This window comes from Bactrocera latifrons, unplaced genomic scaffold, assembly GCF_001853355.1.
Source record: "Bactrocera latifrons isolate USDA-ARS-PBARC rearing strain unplaced genomic scaffold, ASM185335v1 scaffold_251, whole genome shotgun sequence".
NCBI classification, from domain to species: Eukaryota; Metazoa; Arthropoda; class Insecta; order Diptera; family Tephritidae; genus Bactrocera; species Bactrocera latifrons.
This window is the reverse complement of record NW_017536086.1, coordinates 304,933-324,003: the sequence shown is the minus strand read 5'-3', so window position 1 is coordinate 324,003 and position 19,071 is coordinate 304,933. Positions and strand designations below refer to the sequence as shown.

Below are 19,071 nucleotides of genomic sequence, written 5' to 3'. Positions count from 1 at the left end.
GTGATATATTGATCCACAGCCTGAATTGAAGCGCGATTGTCCACATAGACCTTAGACTTTGAAAATCCCCACAGGAAAAAGTCTAACGATGTGATATCACATGACACAATCAACCAACCGACCAGCCCAAAACATGCAATTATCTGCCCATAAATCCATTTATTAATGCGATGTGTAGATAGTAGCGTCGTCTTGTTAAAACCAAATGTTGCTGAGATCACGAGCCTCAATTTCAGGCATCAAATAGTTGCTTATCATGGCGCGATAAGGATTGCCATTGAATATCCCGTTCTCATCGGCATCAGTTTTGAAAAACTATGGACCGAATATTCCATCGGCACACAAACCATTGTTGTTTTTTCTGAATGAAATGGCAGCACTTGAATTTCTTGAGATTTATCCTCGTCCCAAAAGCGGAAATTTCTGAATTTGACTCAAAAACGTCGGTTCATCTTGGAATGTTTTAAAAGCTCATAGAACGAAGCGATGTCACATGGGAATGTTGAGCAGCATTAATTTTTGCACAAGCTGATCTATTCGGTTGAATATTATAATGAATGCTGAATCTCAGGTTGATGGTGTTGCGAATAGTACGCTGAGTAGGCCAATTATGTTGACCATAAGTTGAGCGAAGCGCGCTTTACAGAAAGTGAAGTAAAGTTGAACGATTTGTAAACGTTGTTCAAGCGTAGGTCCTTCCATGATGAAATGCCAAAAATACTGAACACTACGGCTGAACTTTAGAAAGCTTTAACTTAAAAACTGTTGGCGATATTGATTTAAGATTTTAGTATGACACTTCTAATCGAAGTTTATCCTCTGCTATTAAATTTATTGCTTAATAAAACTTGCAGCAAATCAGAATAAATCCAGTTGGCAGGTTTGGCAACTGCTACATTGCGAAATGAAATTGCTCGCGGTAGAATATTCAAACACTAACCAATATATATAATATTTCACCAGTACATACCAACTTAAAGTCAGCGGCGCGTTTGGTTTTACACTGTCCAGGTGTAAGCCTTACATTACGGTGTTTTTTACCTTTTTTCGCAAACGAAATTGTAACTCGACTTATGCTGGTATTAAAATTAAAGGCTTAACAAAAAATACCTTAATTGGGATGTGGACTGCAGTCGTATAAGTCGATACAAATGTGTGTGTGTGTGTGTGTGTATGTGTGTGCTTTATTCATTAAGCCAGTTCATACTCACACACACACACTCATACACTCATAGATATTCGCATATTTCCATAATTACTCGCAACTACACGTTCGACATAAATTCCACGCTGTTGGTAAAAATACAAAAACACCGAAAAATACGAGTATGTGTATGTGAAAGTAATAAGTAAAATAAAATCTGACATTTTAGTGGGAAAAATGTTGCTGCACTGATGGGATATGCATGTATTGTCCGACCGTTATGTTACATTTATTTCCACAATATATTGTTTAACGTTGTTGTTGTTGTTGTTGTTTTATACTAGCTACCAAAAATTAACAACTGAAATCCTGGAGATTGAGCGGTAATTTGTGCGCTGCGAACAGAAAATTTACATTTCGCAGCAATAAAAAATTTAACAGCTATGAAAAACGGTTTTACCCCCACTGCCGCATTGCCGTAGACATACTACGCACATATCTATGTATATATATATGTATATATATATATATGTGTGTACGAATACCTTCCACACATACACACTCGTAGCTCTGGCCGTTGTGTTGGTTATGGCTTTAATGCCGCAGCGCAAGGGATAACAAGCACTGAGAAATGTATGCGAAATAACGGAAATGCTGTAATAAAAAAGCATGACAACAAAAAACATTTAAAAATAATATAGCTGATATGCAGCGAGCAAGCGTTTGCGCTTGAATGCATTGTTCCGGCCTGCTCCATATTCGGACCTAGAATTATTTGAATACAACTTGCAATCAAGAAGTTTTTTTTTTTTTTTTTTAGTTTTTCGCTGTGCAGGTTGGTTAATTTGATGGCACGCTGAGCAAATTGAGTATATTTTAAACCAAAAATGGCCACAGCTTAATTTTGGAGGAATTTGAGATAGAGAAAACCCCTGTTTCAACGCTGGTAAATCAGATTTTAGCAAGAACAAAAATATCTTGTAGAGTAAATAATTGTATATGTGAGTTCATAAAAACTCAAGTATCTGTGCCGTGTAACATTCAAAAAATTATTAGAGACATAGGAAACAAGCGAGAGAGAGAGAGAGGGGGAGAGAAATGGAATCACAATTATATAAGTGATAACAGAGAAGGAGAGAGAGAGAGAGTGAGAATGAGACCGGCATTTATAAAAAAGTGTAATGCCGTAATTGGGCCTCTACTGTTTCGTTCTTAAAAATCAGATTGCTTTTCAAGCATTGAAATATTTTCTTAATTGCATCTTAAGTTGATTTTAATTATGTAAAAACTAATTGAGACAGTCATACTTGTACTTCTCTTCGATTTCGTCTTTTGGAAGGTATTTAATTGCTAAAATGTTTGGGAATCCATCCAAAACTTTATTTCCCACCAAATGAAAAACTGTATTTAAGACCGTTTTAAATATCAAATTTTGCTTGCGATTAAAGGACAACAAAGTTTAAATATCTCTAAAATTATTTTCCTGACCCATTGCTTCCAAATTTTTCCATAAAGACTTCAGACTTTCAAGATGCATATGTATATTTCGACTTGGTTGAAGTCAATATTCTTAAAAGGTATAGCCCTTTATATTTGATGACGGTGTAACAAAAAATGAAGAGTGATTAGTCAGAATAGATCCACATAGACTACCCTTGTTTTGATGAAATTGTGTTTCGACAATACAAGTTGCCAGGAAATTTTACATTCACTTAAAACGCATTTTTGTTATGATTTTTATTTTTTCGTCTTAAGTTTGATTTGAAGTTGTTTTGTTCATGCGAATCGAGATGTCCTTTAGCAGATATTATTGCAAATACAAGGTTTGTTTTTTGTTTAATAAATGTGTATTAATAGAAACATCTGCTCAAAGATGATCGGACTGAAAAGTACCAACATTTTGACATATGATATTTTAACATAAATTATTTTACCTTTAAAATAAACTCCCGAGTCAGTACAAACATGCTACAGCTAAATCTAAATTTCCATACACTTATTACACACCTTGCCTCTGGCCTTCAGCAAATTTTGATTCTCTAGTTTCCGATCATTTTTGCATCATCATTCGCTATATTTTCGATAGTTTCGACGTAATATACATGAATCGATGTTTAGCCACTAATAATCTGGGTTTTCAAGCATCTCTTTTGCGGCATCTACCGCCGTAGTTTTTGCGAACGATCAGGAATTATGGTACCAGTCTAGCATTGACAGATTTCATACCAAAAAAAAAAAAAAAAAAAAAAAAAAAAAAAAAAAAAAAAAAACAAAACAACAATAACCAAAAAGACGCTATTGGTTCACTCCATTCATGCTTTGCTATCTTTCGGATTTCCTAGCGGAGTTTAGTTTATTAACTTTTTCATTCGTCGTTAACAGAGGTGGATGGACGAGGGCAGCTAAAAATTGACTAGTACGAGTATATGTATCATTAACTGATATAAGTAAAAATGTTAAGAATACTGACTGCTATGATTCCATATTAACGATTTCACACTTACTTCAAATGTTGATGCAATTTATAAGGTTTTACTCATCTCCTTCATTAGTTAGCCTTCCATTATTGACTGAAAATGCCTCGAACTATTAGATGTGATTATCACCTACAGCGAGCACTGAGTGAACTTGCCGCGGGAAGGGTGTGCAGAGATCACCTAAATCCAAAGTAAATGTCATGATATTTTAACATTTTCTATTATCTGGCATATAAAAAACCTTTGAAGATACTCTACATATAGCTGAAGTGGTGGCCAGTACTCAGAAATTAAAAATTCGCGCCGAGATAACTGAAATTTGGTCTTCGATATATTTTAAAAGCTCGTTTCTTCTGTGATAATTATATAAAATACTTTCCATGAAAAAGAGTTTTCTTTCTTAAATCATTTTTCCCAACCCGCAATAAAAGGCATTCATAGGAACGAAGTTTTAGAATCTCTAGCACAAGTGAAGCGAGCCTAGCTTGGCAGCCTAAAAAGACATCTTTTAGGAATACCATAAATAATAAAAAAATTTAATTTGTAAACTTAAATTTTGTCCTAACTAAATTAAATTTTTGGTCAAATCTGGTAGATCATTATACGAAGAACTATATTTTTATTTTTTAAAAACTACCTCTTCAAGATGGTTCATCTATTGAGTCCTACTCTCGACACGACGGACATTCTGTTCCAAAGCCTGAGTCATAGTGGGATTGTCCGCATAGACCTTAGGCTTTAAGTGTCCCTAGAGGAAAACGTCTAACGGTGTGATATGACATGATCTTGGTGACCAATAGACCGTAACAAAAGGTGAAGATATCTGCTCACCGAAGTATTCTCTCAATAAATCCATTGTCTGATGTGATGTGTGGGAAGTGGCACCATCATGTTGAAATCAAATGTCGCCGAGATCACGAACTTAAGTCATGGTGCGATAACGGTCGTCATTGACGGTTACGTTCTCATCAGCATCAAACCACACCGAATCGTTATTTTTTCTGGATAAAATGACAGCTCTTGAATCCCTTCAAGATGCTCTTCGTTCCAAATGCGGTAATTTTGATTGTTTACATACTCATTGAGCCAGAAATGGGCCTCATCGCTGAACAATATATGGCGCGAAAACGTCGGAGCTCTTCAAGAGCAAATAGAGCAAGACGATGTCGCTTGGGAAGGTCGAGCGGCTGCAATTCTTGCACAAGCTATACTTTGTACGCTTACAATTTAAGATCTCAAGCCAAGGCTTTGCATATGTCAGTAAGGCGTCGAATCGACTCTCTCTTCCGCAACGGTTGTTACATTTTTTTCACTGCGTGATGGAATCTCAAATAGATACAGAACGTGAATTTTCGTAGCAAAGTTGAACGATTTGAAAACGTTGTTCAGGCATAAATCTTTCGAAGATGAAATCCCAAATAGTACTGAGCATACAGAGCATAACAGCTTGACACAACTTACCGTTAATCTATCAAAAAAGGCTATTGAAAAAAGGACCTCTAAAGGATCACTAGTTATATGCTTTTTGTCGAAATGTTTATAGATAAACTTCTAGAACTGAGCGACTTCACTCAATTTTTAAAAACCTTCCGATATATATATAATTTTTTTTTTAATGTTTTACTTGGTGACTTTCCAAGCTGAACGGCGGTAGCAAAACCTTTCAGCTGATCTACCATTTGTGGAAGATATGGCGGTCTTTGTCCATATTAAAAGATCTTAAAACCATAATCAATCATTTAATTTTGCATTTGTATGAGGTATATACATACTATATATGTATGTATGTACTACTTTTATATTCAACCTCTGAATTGTGCGTTGACTGCTTTTTTTGGTCGACGTTAATTGTCCTTGTGGTCTTGTGGGTAATTGCAAGAGGATAACATGATTTTCCCACTTTAAACACAAACAAGCGCTCAAGCTCTTCTTCTTCCGATTCGGCGTACAGGTACATGAATTTAATTCTTTTGCAAACTATCATAGTATTTTAACCAGAAAATACACACACCAAAGGGACACATTTACAAATGCCTATGTATATGTATATACTTGCCACACACACATGCATATAAATTGGTGCCAAGGCAGTTTGTGTGTGCCTTTCCCTTATCTCGTTTGTCTGCATTAACATAACAATTGCAACGAGCCAGCTGCACCAATAAAAGCAACAACAACGGCAACAATTCTCATGTCCCCCGTAGACATGTGGCAGAAACGGGCGAACAAGCTGCCAAGTAGCAATGCAGCAAATTGCATTGGCAATGCGCGTGAACAAACTGACATGTTGTTGTCCAATTGGCTGACCAGCACTCAAATGGACGGACAGTTGGACAGAGCAACAGACAGGCTGTTTTATCTACATACATGTATAAGTGTATGAGTATTTGTGTTTGTATATATAGTAAAATGATGAGAGAGTAGTCGCTTAACGGTCAAAATATCGCATGAAATGCACAAAAAGCTTGCGTTCGAACAATAAAACAACAAAAGCAGGAGATACATATAAGCATGGTTGTATTGGCGCACCGTGACTTCAGTTGCACAAACCCACAATTCCCTTTTTGGTCGCTTTTTATATCTGAGCCACATGGGCGTGGCACGCACATTAACCACAGTCGGCCTTCTATATACCACACACTGTTTTCTCTGTATATATGCTTCTCGGTACATTGTTTCATATGCGTGTATAGAGCTCATTCATGCCACATATGCCTATCCAACGCTCGTGCCATTCAGTGTCACTGATAACGTTGCTCGGCGGCACAGATTATAAAATGTAAATTGGCAGGATTTCGTTTAAATTTTATTGCCGAAACTGCCGCCACATAGTTATAGTTAACAGACGCTGACAAAATGAACGAGGGTAGTTTGTTAAGTCGAAACATTTCACACATTTTTCTATAAACTCTAATTTGCACACAGCTTTGCACTCGTTTTCAATTGATGAAAAATACTAGTTTTAGATAGTTCCCACGCAAAAAGCTAAAATGCCCTTCAGAGGTTCACTTCTTATAATTAACTTAATCTTAGAGAACTGAAAGCTTGTGCCAGAACTGAAACCGCTCGATCTTCCCAAGTGACATCGCCTCACTCTCTGCATCCCTTGAAAAGTTCCAATAAGATGTGACGTTTTCGAGTCAAATTTTGTTCAACGATGGGGTCCATTTCTGGCTCAATGGGTATGTAAAGAAGCAAAATTGCCGCATTTCGAACGAAGAGCCACCAAAAAAGATTCAAGATCCACCATTTCATTCAGGTAACGTAACGGTTCGTAGTGGTTTATAGGCCAGTGGATTCATCGGTCCTATTTCTTCAAAAACGACGATGAAAACGTAACCGTCAAATGATCGCATCAATCAATGGATTTATTAAATTTGAAGCGTCTGTGTTTTTCTTTGAAAAAGTAGGGCATCTCGAAATAAATCACTCTTTAAAAAGTATACATGTATCTTTCGCTTGATTTTGAGCGATCAGTTTGTGTGGCAACTACATTCTAAAGTTACTCGTTCTGAACAATATGTATGGTAATTGTATCGATGCCTTGGATAATAGTCTATCTCTTGAAAAAACTTGTTAAATAAAAATGTTTCATTTGTAACGATTTATTTGTGTGAAAGCTATATCTTATAGTGATATCTTCGGTTCCGGCAAATAAGCAGACTTTTGACTCGAAAAAGGTGTGTGCGAAATTTCAGGCCGATATCTCAAAAACTTAACGGCCTTTTAGCGTATTTACAGCCATATACTATAGTCTCACGATCTTAACTACATCGAACCAGCTCATTTTGCTGATCATTTATAGAGTCTCCAATGTTTCCATCTGGGACGAAATTCGTGACGAATTTAATATACCCCGTTTAGAGTATAAAATATCCCATATATGCCTATGTCAGGTGCAGACTGATGTTAGAAGTACAGAATCATATTCATATGCTTAGAATAGCTCGGATGGGGAGTTCCGATATTATACATATATTAAAGTATATGGAATCTATGTCGCAAGAGTTAAATCCAAATCAATTTCTCTTGTTTGGTTACTAATACCGGCCGTATTCCGCTTAAGCAGTTTTCAATCGGATAGACTGTAAACTTTCATTGCACAACAAATTTCAGAAGAAATTATAATTACTAAACATTTGATTAGTCATCGTTAGTTCGGTTCCGCTGTGATAAAATCCTACATACATACATGATCCATAGCAAAATTAAGTTCTGATAGCATTAGAATAGTCAGTTTTGAAAAATCGAAACTTTAACACTCCAAAAAACCTACAGAACCTACCTCTTAGAAGTACTACAAGTATATCTGACGCTTATACCTATACTTGCTTTGAGTTTTTGAGGAGTTTTATGAATACAAAAGCCTAGATATATTCAATCTACCGTAGAACCTTTCTCTCGAAAACTACGTTACGTCGACTTATCAGATGCTGTCATCTTATCAGATGCTATATCAGGACGGGGATGATGAGTGACTTATGGATTTTTGTTTTTGCTCGTCGAAAGAGGGACTTACTTAATTCGAAATATAACCTGTTTGCAAGAGTTATTCTCCCTTGGATTTCGAGGCTTACATTGGTTTTGATGTTAATGCTGGTTCCAAGATAGTCGAAATTATCTACGACTTCGAAATTATGTTGTACACTGTGAACATTGACGCGGGAGCCAAGTCGCGAATGCGACGACTGTTTGAACTTTTCCATGGCTCCATCCTCTTTGGCTTCATATTCTTTTACCAAGTAAAAATCCGAATCCGTAACGTACACGTAGATCTTGACTGAATGACCAGATGGAGCTCAGTTACTGCTATTAATTTCAACAGAATCTGTGGCCTCAATATCGATACCTCTTACAGTGTATCATACTGGTTCCCTGATGCCTTGCTCTAAAAACTTCCTGCCGTCTTCTCTTTCTATCAGCCTCATTCTTCTGGCGTGTGTCGGCACCAGACAGTGAACAATTAGTATTCATGATCCTACAGTTTCTTTTATCGAGTGCCAATAGGAATTTTGAGTACTTATGATCTACAGTTTTGTTTATAACTTTTACAGTTTTGTACCCAGATAGCTCGTTCCATCGGGTTTTAATTTTTCTTTAACATTTCTTAAGTACGCCGTGAATTAGCTGATCTGTGACAGCTACAAGGTTGTATTTGCGTCTCCTGAAAGGCACACATCAAACTGCGCTCGTACTGCAAACATAAAAACTCAGAGTGTAAGCACACATATTGACGCACATGTTGGAGATAACGTTTTAACGGCGACTATAACTCGTTTCCGCTGCGTCCTTCCGGCCTCGTACAGAACACGAACGAACGCACACTTCCCATATGCATCATTAATTTCACAGCATACGCCTCGTAACATTCAAATATAGGCTCACAGCCCTACATATATATAGTATATACAATACATAGTACCATATCGGTATTCATTTACTTGCACAATCAGACGCACTTTTGTTTATGCGCTCAGTTACGCACACAAACACATACACCGGGAAGCAGCCAATTTCGTAGTAACATTGTTGTTCGTATGAATTTACGAGAATTTACGACCATAGTCAAAAACTTGACTGCCACAAATGGCCTACGGTTTTATATTACCTCTTGCCATTGTTGTTCAGCGTATTTCCATTTGTTTGTTGTCGTTGTCGTTGCTGCCTTTGTTGTTGCATTGTATGTGTTATTGCGCCTGCAGGTCATTTAAGTAGTCACAAATGGTCTATTTTGCGGTGGTTTATTGTAGATTCTTCACATTGATAAGCGAGGCGGCGGTTGGTGGCGGGAGGAGAGCTCGCTTTTTCGTATGACCGAGCAGCCTGTGGTCAGTTATGGCACAATGTTTCACTACTTTTAAGAGCGCCAAATGTGGTCTTAAAAAGTTAATTTTAGTGGAAATTGTTGCTTTAAAGAGCAATAAAAAAGTCGTAAGCGAAGTACTGTTAATGGCAACTTCTCAACGAGTTAATTTGGAGTAAAAAAACGAAAGCAATTTATTTTATAGTGAACACGAAAAAGTTGGCTACAAATTGACTTCTAGACGCCTTTCTTATAGAGCAAATAGTAAAGCTTTGGTATAGCCTATACTGCCGCCACTTTCCTAAGGTTTAACATATAATCAAATATAAGCCGAACTGACAAAAAACAAAAACAACAAGAAAATTGTCTCAGTTCACCTTTAGAGTTCGGACTCTATTAAAACCCGAGAATGCAGTTAAAAATCTGCTCTATCGATGAGAACCAGAACTTCTCAAACCATGATGTTTAAATATGCTGACTCTACATCTTGGACCGTGGAAATCCGTGCAAGAAATTGCACTCAAATCAGGGATGGAAATATTTTTAAAGCATTAAGTCTCGATTCCGATTTTTGCTTCATATTTTTCGATTGTAAGCATCGTTTTTAAACTCCAGAAACCATTGCTTTTCGAAAAGTGCAAAAGAACAGCTGGTACGACGAGGAGTGCCGTGTCGCAATGGAGAGAAAACAGACTGCCTACCTCGCAACATTACGATTGACCACAACACGTGTGGAATGAGATAGATACCGAGTTAAAGAGGGAAGCGAGACGCATTTGCAGACAAAACAGAAAACGGCCAAAATGCGTGAGTACGAAGAACTTCACAAGCTGACCGACAGAGCTAATGCTCGCAAATTATACAAAAAGATGCGACGATTAACAGAGCGTACATATTAAGCATTAGAAACTCCGAAACTGACCTAGAGACTGATGCACAGAACATACTAAAATTATGGAGGGAACACTTCTCTAGCCTGCTGAATGGCAGTGAAAGCATAACACCAGGTGATAGCGAAGCCGATAGCCCCGATCGATGACGAAGAAGCAGACGTTCCATGGCCTCACCATGAAGAAGTTCGAATAGCAATTACTCGTCTGAAGAACAACAAAGTGGCGGGGCTGAGCTATTCAAACACTGTGGCGAAGAAGTGATATGGAACGTGCATCAGCTTCTTTGTAAAATATGGTCGGTATGCCCAATGATTGGTATTGAAGTGTGTTCTGCCCAATCCAAAAAAAAAAAGGGAGACACCACAATCTGCGCCAACTACCGCGGGATAAGCATCCCCAACATTGCATATAATATAAATTTCAATTGAGCGCATTCTCAACATTTATTCATATTCGTCAAAAAACTGATTGGATCTTATCAGTGTAGCTTAAGGCCTGGAAAATCAACACTGACCAGATATTCACCATACACCAAATCTTGAGACCCGTGCTTTTGCCAGCGCGAAAAGGATCTGCCTTTATGCCGCGATATTTGAATTTGGTATCCCAGAAAAACTAATATGGCTGTGAAAGCTGACCTTAAGCAATAGCAGATGCTCTGTCAGGATCGGAAAGGACCTCTCCGAGCCGTTCAATACCAAACGAGGCTTCAACAAGGCGACTCGCTATCGTGTGACTTCTTCAATCTACCCTTGGAGAAAATAGTTCGAAGTGCAGAACTAAATAGAGAAGGTACCATCTTCTATAAGAGTTACAGCTGATGATATTGATATCATTGGCCTCAACAAGCGCGTCTTAGCTTCTGCTTTCTTTAGAATGGATAAGGAAGTGAAGCAAATGAATCTGGAAGTGAATGCGAGAAAGACAAAATATCTGCTGTCTCCAAACAAACAGCCATCGCACTAGCGACTTGGCATTTACGCGACTATTGGCAGACATAACTTCGAAGTCGTATGTAATTTCATCCATTTTCGAACCAGTATTTACAGCAACAACAATGTCAGTCTCGAAATCCAACGTAGAATAACTCTGCCAATAGGTGCTTCTTCAAACAGAGTAGTCAATTGAGAAGTAAAGACCTCTCTATGAAGAGAAATCAAACTCTATAAGTCACTCATTATTCCCGTTCTGCTATATGGTGTCACCGCCCATAATCTGACGAGTGGGTGTTGAGAGGTTTCGAGCGCATTAACTGCGATGAGCTGTACGAGATATATGGCGTTATGGATATAGTTCAGCGAATTAAAAAGTATCAGTTATGCTGGCTCGGTCATGTCGTTTGAATGGACGAAAACACTCTAACTGTGAAAGTATTCGACGCAATACCCACCGGGGCAAGCAAAGAAAGAGGAAGACTTCCACTCCGTTGGAGAGACCAGGTGGAGAAGGGCCTGCCTTCGCTTGGTGTAAGCGGTGTCTGCGCCAAACTCTAATCTTTACCAATTCGAAAAAGCCAGGTTCGAGCTGAGTTTCCGACCTATGTAGTCAATTTCGTACCTAGAGGTGTATTTCTGCAAAAAAAAAAAAAAAAAAAAAAAAAAAAAAAAAAAAAAAAAAAAAAAAAAAAAAAAAAAAAAAAAAAAAAAAAAAAAAAAAAAAAAAGTTTAAAGCCGTTCAAATAGCAAACTTTATTCACAAATTTATCAGATGCCTAGGCTATATATTCACTTGAAACCACTCCAAAGAAGATAACATTTATGGTTTTTTTACTTATCTACTATTTAATGCGGCAAAGTGGTAATCGAAGAAATTTAGCCTAATTACTTAGTATATAGCAGTGATAATGATAGTAATGATTAGCAATTTCCCAATACATATACCTAAGTATGTGTACATAAGTGCTTAGTGCTGCTACCCGAATTCAATTAGTGACTCGATACTCTTCTTGCAATTTATTTGTATAATTGCCTAGACAATAACTAACAGATAGACATATATATGTACATGTATGTAAATATGTATAATATTATCGAGTTGCCAATTTATGCCATCAGTTAGAAACACACGCGCTTATCTTTACTGCAGCATTCGTTTATATTAATGTATGTAATTATTCTAATTAATCTCCTCTTGCTTACATCGCCTGGCAATATTATACCGAAAGCTTATGCCTTTATTTTTCTCCTTCTCTTTACATGCGCTTCGTATTAATCCGTGGTGCGTGCAGCCTGCCGATATGAGAAGGGTTCCTGGTCTGAGTGTGCCACCGGTCAAATGACACGCGCTGACAAATTAAAGGCGACCAGCGATCCATCGTGCGAAGCAACACGTGTCATCAAGAAGAATTGCAAACCCGGCAAATCCAAGGATAAGAGCGCCAAGGAACAGCGTAAGAATAAGGATAAAGGTGAGTGTGGCTCAATATGATTAATGAGTAATACATACTATATTTATATAATAGGTTGTCAAAAAAGTCTTGCGGTATTTTTTTATTTAATTTTCAATTATTCATAACATTTTTTTTGATGACTCATGGCCAGCTCTTGACCGATGCTACGGCTGCTACTCTATTTCGACCCGGTCTCTTTCGACCAATTCAGCGATTTTATCGCAATTTTCGACGACAGGCCTTCCGGAGCGTGGCGCATTTTCGATCACCTCTACACCAGAACGAAAACGTTGAAACCACCGTTGTGCGGTGGAAATGGAAACTGTATCGGGTCCATAAACTGCACAAATTTTATTGGCGGCTTGAGATGCATTTTTGCCTTTATCGTAGTAGTATTGTAAAATATGCCGTATTTTCTCTTTATTTTGCTCCATGTTTGCGACGCTGTAACTCACGAACGACTTAAAGGAAACGACAATCAATCAAACACGTGTTATCGCGTGAAATGAGCTTTCCAAAAAGGTATAGCCTGACCCGATGCGACAAATAAAACTAGAACTACGCGCTCTCAGCGCCAACTAGCGAAAATACCGCAAGACTTTTTTTTCAACCCAACATAATATATGATAGCGACAGACCTTTGAGGCAATCTGCTTGTACGTGAAGTCGGTTTTTGCAACATTCAGGTGCTATATCTTTGGTATGAGACCTCGGTCTGAGCTTAAAAATAAGGCCTCATTGTTTTTTATGGCTTCAGTAGCAATAATTTAATAATGTCACTAATGCTTTAAATCTATATAAAACTTGTCCTTCTGGTGAATAGGAATAAGACAAAGTAATAAGAGGTCACACATAAGGATTGCTAGCGCCTTGCTTAGGCCACGTCGTAGGCATACATAGAAGACGATGCTCTGCGAAAAACTGCTTCGAGATCCATGAGGATTACGAAAGCACTGACGAGGACGCATCTCATGGAAGGAACAAGTGCATAATGCAGTGGAGAGACATATATAATTGAAACTCAATGGTATTTCCCTGCTTTGTGTCATGCAAGTTACAAAGATATAAAATGTTCGGCTGTAATCGAACTTAGCCCCTCCATGCTTGTTTGGTTGTCTCGTTGGCCCTGAGCTCAAAAACCCATAAGCTCTAAAGAGACAGTGCCAGACAGATCTATGGACACACCATGTTCTAATTTACCGTGTGGAATACTTTGAGATGCTCTCACCTAACTACATATCATTTTTCACACTTACTTCCTTTAATATCGCAAAGGACAATATAATAACCCATTACTCATATAAAAATACAAATAGTTGTATACTTAACAGACATATACACATAACCTCTTAAATCAGTCTTCCAGAAAACAAAGAGCAACAAGCAATATCTCTAACGAGCTTCTGCTCCATCTGTTCAATATGTGTTAGTACGTCGCTTTCGATTCGCTCAAATTAATTGCCAATTTAAATTAACTAATTCCATGCAATGCTGACCCTAAGCAGCGATGTAAATTATTATCCTTTGACCGCAAAGCAAGTGTCCTTTGCAATTCTCTTAGGGATATGTCTGCTTAAGCATTAATAAATGTATTGGTTTGTACATACATGTAAGTGTATAACCCGTGAAGTTTACAGTGGCTGAGTAGATCTCAGTTAAAAGGACCGTGAAAAAGCAAAAGAAATATGGCTAACACAAAGTTAGTGAAAGGAACATAGATTACTTGAAAGTATCTGGCAATTCCCAGACTTAGCTGGTAAGAGTAGAGTTTTGAGTTTATACTTAGACTAGTTTCGGTCATAGAAAATGCACCGCAAAAATACTTAAAGCGCATTCGTTTTATATGAATCGCGGAAGTCATCGTAACCCACTCAAAGGCGGGAAAAATTACATAGTTTTGCCGATAAGTCCGGAACCAAGCTTGATAATATACCACACATGTCAATGAACTTCAAAAAAGCAGCAGGTTCAAAAGTCTGAGAAAAGAAAGAGAAACTTGATCAGTTGCAATATAAAGAAGTAGTAGTACAAACTTTACTGTCTTTAGTCTTTCATTACTTCTATTCTTATATTATCAGATCAGCGGAAGACATCATATATCACAGACTCACATCGCAGTCCATAGTTCATTTTCAAGTAAAGCAAGCTTTGAAATTCAACAGAGATTCCTTCAAGGTCTCTCCTTTTTATAGATATAGCAAACTCCAACTGTATCTCATTCATAACATTAGGGCCTTAGTGTGGCTCATTCCCTTGATTTCAAGCTCCAGCCAGCAAATGAGAAACACTACATGCTCTGGTTCTTTCGACGTTGCTAGTCAGCCTTCTTCAAGCTGTCCTTGGAACCAATTTCGGTTATATTTACATTTCATAATAGAGAACGATGTGTTGATTGGCTCCTTGGTTGCTTGGTTCCATTCGCTGTTTTAAATATAGAACTGGCTGTTGACTCTTATAACGTAGTAGATGGGAGAAGATTTTCAGATTCACATTACTTGGAACGAACTTTAGGTGAAAAGCTCGAGCTGTTTTATGAAACCTGGCTATGGCTTGATTTTTATCGATCGGTTTGTATGATAAAAATATGTTCTATTGGTACGAGAACGGCGGTTCCGAAAAGTGAGTGCTAAATTTAAGATCGACAGCTCGAAGAGGCGCTGTTTGCATATAGAAGCAGACGTGCGGAGAGACAGAAGAACTTAGTTAGTCAAGTTCTCAATCAGTCAACTCAACTCGTGAATCTGATCATTATAATATTCGTTACAGGGTCTCCGACTTTTCCTGCTGGATGGTACTAACTATATGGTCAATTTAATATACACCGTTCAGGGTATAATGATAGCATTTTTCAAATTTTTTTAGTATTTCCTCTTTCTACTTATCCCTCAAAGTAAAAACGAATATAAAGTCATTCCAGCGTTGAACTCGTTTATGAAAAGCCAGACAGTAAAATTCATTGAGTGAAACCCCCACGGCGCTTTTATTTGTATTCTCTTTGTCAAACATTGTCTAGCCAAAGATACACCCAACTGAGCTTCGATTACACTTTGTCATATTTTATTTTTGTCCTTTTTTTATTTTTCCACACCACCCACAATATGACAGGAGTTCCTTGGGAGCGTTCCTGCTTATGATACTTTGTACAAAGAAAAAGCGAGAAATGAGTTTACAAATTAATTGAACGCTGTCTTATCTGCGTTATTTTCACGAACAATTTTGCATTATTAAGTAACAGCGGGCAAGTTTGCGCTGTCCTCTAACGCTTTGTACCGTTACGCAAGGTTCGTCTGAATCCCTGCCGCGTTTTCCCTAATCAACAAGAACTTCGGGTTATTATTGCTTTTATAACGGTTCCCTTTTTTATCAACAATCTCACACCAGAAACTAATCAACTCAATTTGAGCGCCGCTCTGCCACTTGCCCTCTACCCTTTCTTAAATATTTGTTCCGTTATAGCCAGCGTATTTGGTAAATAAACGTCTGAAACATGAACTTCATAAGAGAATGAGCATGTACAGGCAATCATCGTGAAGTTATTTTTGACTGTCGCTTTCCGCGTCAAGGTGTGGCTGGCAGCAAAGTGCTAACAGTCGAACCCTTGTTGGTGCTCAGCAAATTCCTTAATATTTCAAAAGGGAGTTACTTTTGGAAAAATATTTACGAATTCAGTTTAAAAAGTTTGTTTAGAGTTTAGAATTGTAATAAGAAAGCGTCGGGGGTCCTCTGTTGGCATCAACATAATTTGTTTACTGGAGATATTAATGTTAGGTGTTCTATATCAACTCTGTGTATGGCTAAGATAGATTTTGTATAAATAGAAAGTCTTATCTCGTACAAAACCTAAGGCCACTCTTGTTTAAATAATCAACAGAGATCCACAGGCGAACAAAACTATAATCGCCTTAGAAAACTGCCGACATACATATATACGTAAAAACTCCAAAGAACTCTGGGCTCTAATACTTTAATAATGTAAAAAAAATTCACAAATCGCATTTCTGAGCTCTAGATGTCAACATTCTCTGAATCTATCGACTTCAAGATCAGTATTTAGCTGATAACAATGTTCTTTCCGACCCAGTCATTGAGGGTTACTCTGTACCATTGACTTTTAAATCAAATCTGCACTATGCCTCAAGATCACTAGCATTTTTGTACGAACGAACCTCAAGGGGTTCTTGAAAAATAAATAAATAGCTGATTAGGATATTCGTTGAACCTTCCATCAAATTTGAGCTGTGTGGTAGGTATGAAATGTAGGTAAAGGGCTGATAAGTACTTATCAGTTAGTTTGGTTGTCTGTTTAAGATAGTTTAAGAATCTATTCGATATGATCAAGTGTAAACCAGACTAACAAAAAAAAAATTAAAATTTTATGTATTTTAATGTAAATATTTATTATCCTTTTCTAAAAAGGCACATGCTATAAGCATCCTCTGGGTCTTTTCCGTTTCGGTTCATTTTTGGAGCGATATTCGTTAGATTTTTGCACAGTTTTGAGCACATATTCGTAAAACCACATCTCGGGTGACTCTGTAGTTTTGTTTCGCTTAGCATAGGAAATAGGAATCGTATATTACTTCGAAACCAGTTTGCAGAATTCGTTATTGATTTCGTGATTTTAGGATCTCCAGAGCACTTGGCTCACAGGAAAAATTCTTATACTCTTTTGAAATAAAATAAAATTTTCTCATGTTTTCTCTATTTCCTCTCTCTCATTGCAGGTGTACGCAAAGCACGCGCCTAATTCTCCAACAACACACTAACAACCCAGCGAACTGTTTCAATTTGAATTCAAAAACAAAAGCAAAAACAACAACTATTTTCGTTGAAACATAATGCAAAACACACATAAAAACGCATGCAACAACGCCACAAACACAAACAACAACAAAAACAAAAATGAATGCACAAAAGCGCAGGAAGAAGATGCAGAGAGCAGTTCATTTTTAAAATCAAACAGCAACAAAAACACTACTAACTGACAGATTTCATACAGAGAATCACAACAACAACCACATATACAACAAAACCACGAAGTAAAACGAATAATAGATAACAGTAAAACCGATAAAAAAGAGAGATGAAAAGAAAAGCAAAAAATAGCAAGTAAAATTAAATTTAATTAAACCAGACTTAAAAAGTTAAATAAAATTAATCAACAAATACATAGCTACAGCAAAAGTGACATTACAAAAACAATTAATAAAAGTGTGAACCCTTAAAACCAAAACAAAACAAGAGACAAGACACAAACTTATTTATAGAGATCTCCAAAATTTGATTACAACAAAGCAAAATAGTAAATACTGAAGAAAAACAACAACACATTAATAAGTTTAAAAAGTAAATTAAATTAAAAGACAGACTTATATACCATATATATATACATAAGTATATATATAAATATATATATATATACATTAAGAGTTGCTAAAAAACATGAAGAGTTGCAATTACATACCAAAAACAAAAACAAAATAATAATTATTAATTAAAAATTAAAAATTATTGAAATGAAAATAGGAGGCAGTAAACTTATATCATACATACACACATACCGTAAAAGTAAAGCAAGCAGTTAAATGGACCCAAATCGGCAGCCGAGACACGATGAGACGAAACGAGAAGGACTCGAGCCACATACACACCCACTCACGTGGCGGTATGTCGGCTCTCTGTGGCTGTGGTTTTGCATGCAGGCGCGGCGAGTTCACAGAGCGAGCGTGACCGAGTAAATTTAAATTTTATTAAAATTAAAAGAAATAAAATGAAAATTAAAAAATTAAAAAAATGCAAATGCATTTAAATTAAGCATTATTACTTATATACATACGATACATAATGAGGTGGTAAAACAACAAAAAAAAGGAAACAAAATACGAAAAATATTGAAAGAGAATGAAACAAATTTAAATTATACATATTTGTTTTACACAAAAATAAGATATTAATTTAGAAAAAAAAGCCAAACCCAAAAATTAAAAACTAAAAAAATAAATTTTACGATAAAAGTAAAATTGCAGATAAAGGCAAAACCAATTAAAAATTAAACAATTTCCAAGCAAAAACCCAGTTTACCGAGAATAGTGAATAAATTGAAAAATATTTGCATTTCTATGCTGACAGAGAGCTAACCGCTCTAAAAAACCGTTACAAACAAATACGAAGCAGCTGGGGAGCGACAGACTTGCAAATAACCCACGTATACAATTTATTTGCGCACAAGTGTAATATTTACAGAAATGTTTTTATGAATTAAAAGCTGGAAACGCATATTATTCTTTTTTACATACTACAAAATGGCCGCAAACAACATTTTACACTAAGAAAAAATTATATAATTTTGGTGAGTTTAATTTTTT

The 19,071-nt window shown here is 36.8% G+C and overlaps 1 protein-coding gene across 3 annotated transcripts in view; it reads left to right on the top strand.

The window, feature by feature from the left end:
- The window catches only part of LOC108969413 (pleiotrophin-like), a 71,085-nt gene extending 53,016 nt beyond the window's left edge, over positions 1–18,069 (top strand). For all 3 annotated transcript variants that reach the window (XM_018934110.1, XM_018934108.1, XM_018934109.1), the window contains 2 exons: positions 12,545–12,724; positions 17,431–18,069. In XM_018934110.1, the coding sequence (XP_018789655.1) occupies positions 12,545–12,724; positions 17,431–17,453 (203 nt within the window). In that variant the 3' untranslated portion in view covers positions 17,454–18,069. The remainder of the gene's footprint in view (positions 1–12,544; positions 12,725–17,430) is intronic.
- The last annotated feature ends 1,002 nt before the right edge of the window (positions 18,070–19,071 follow it).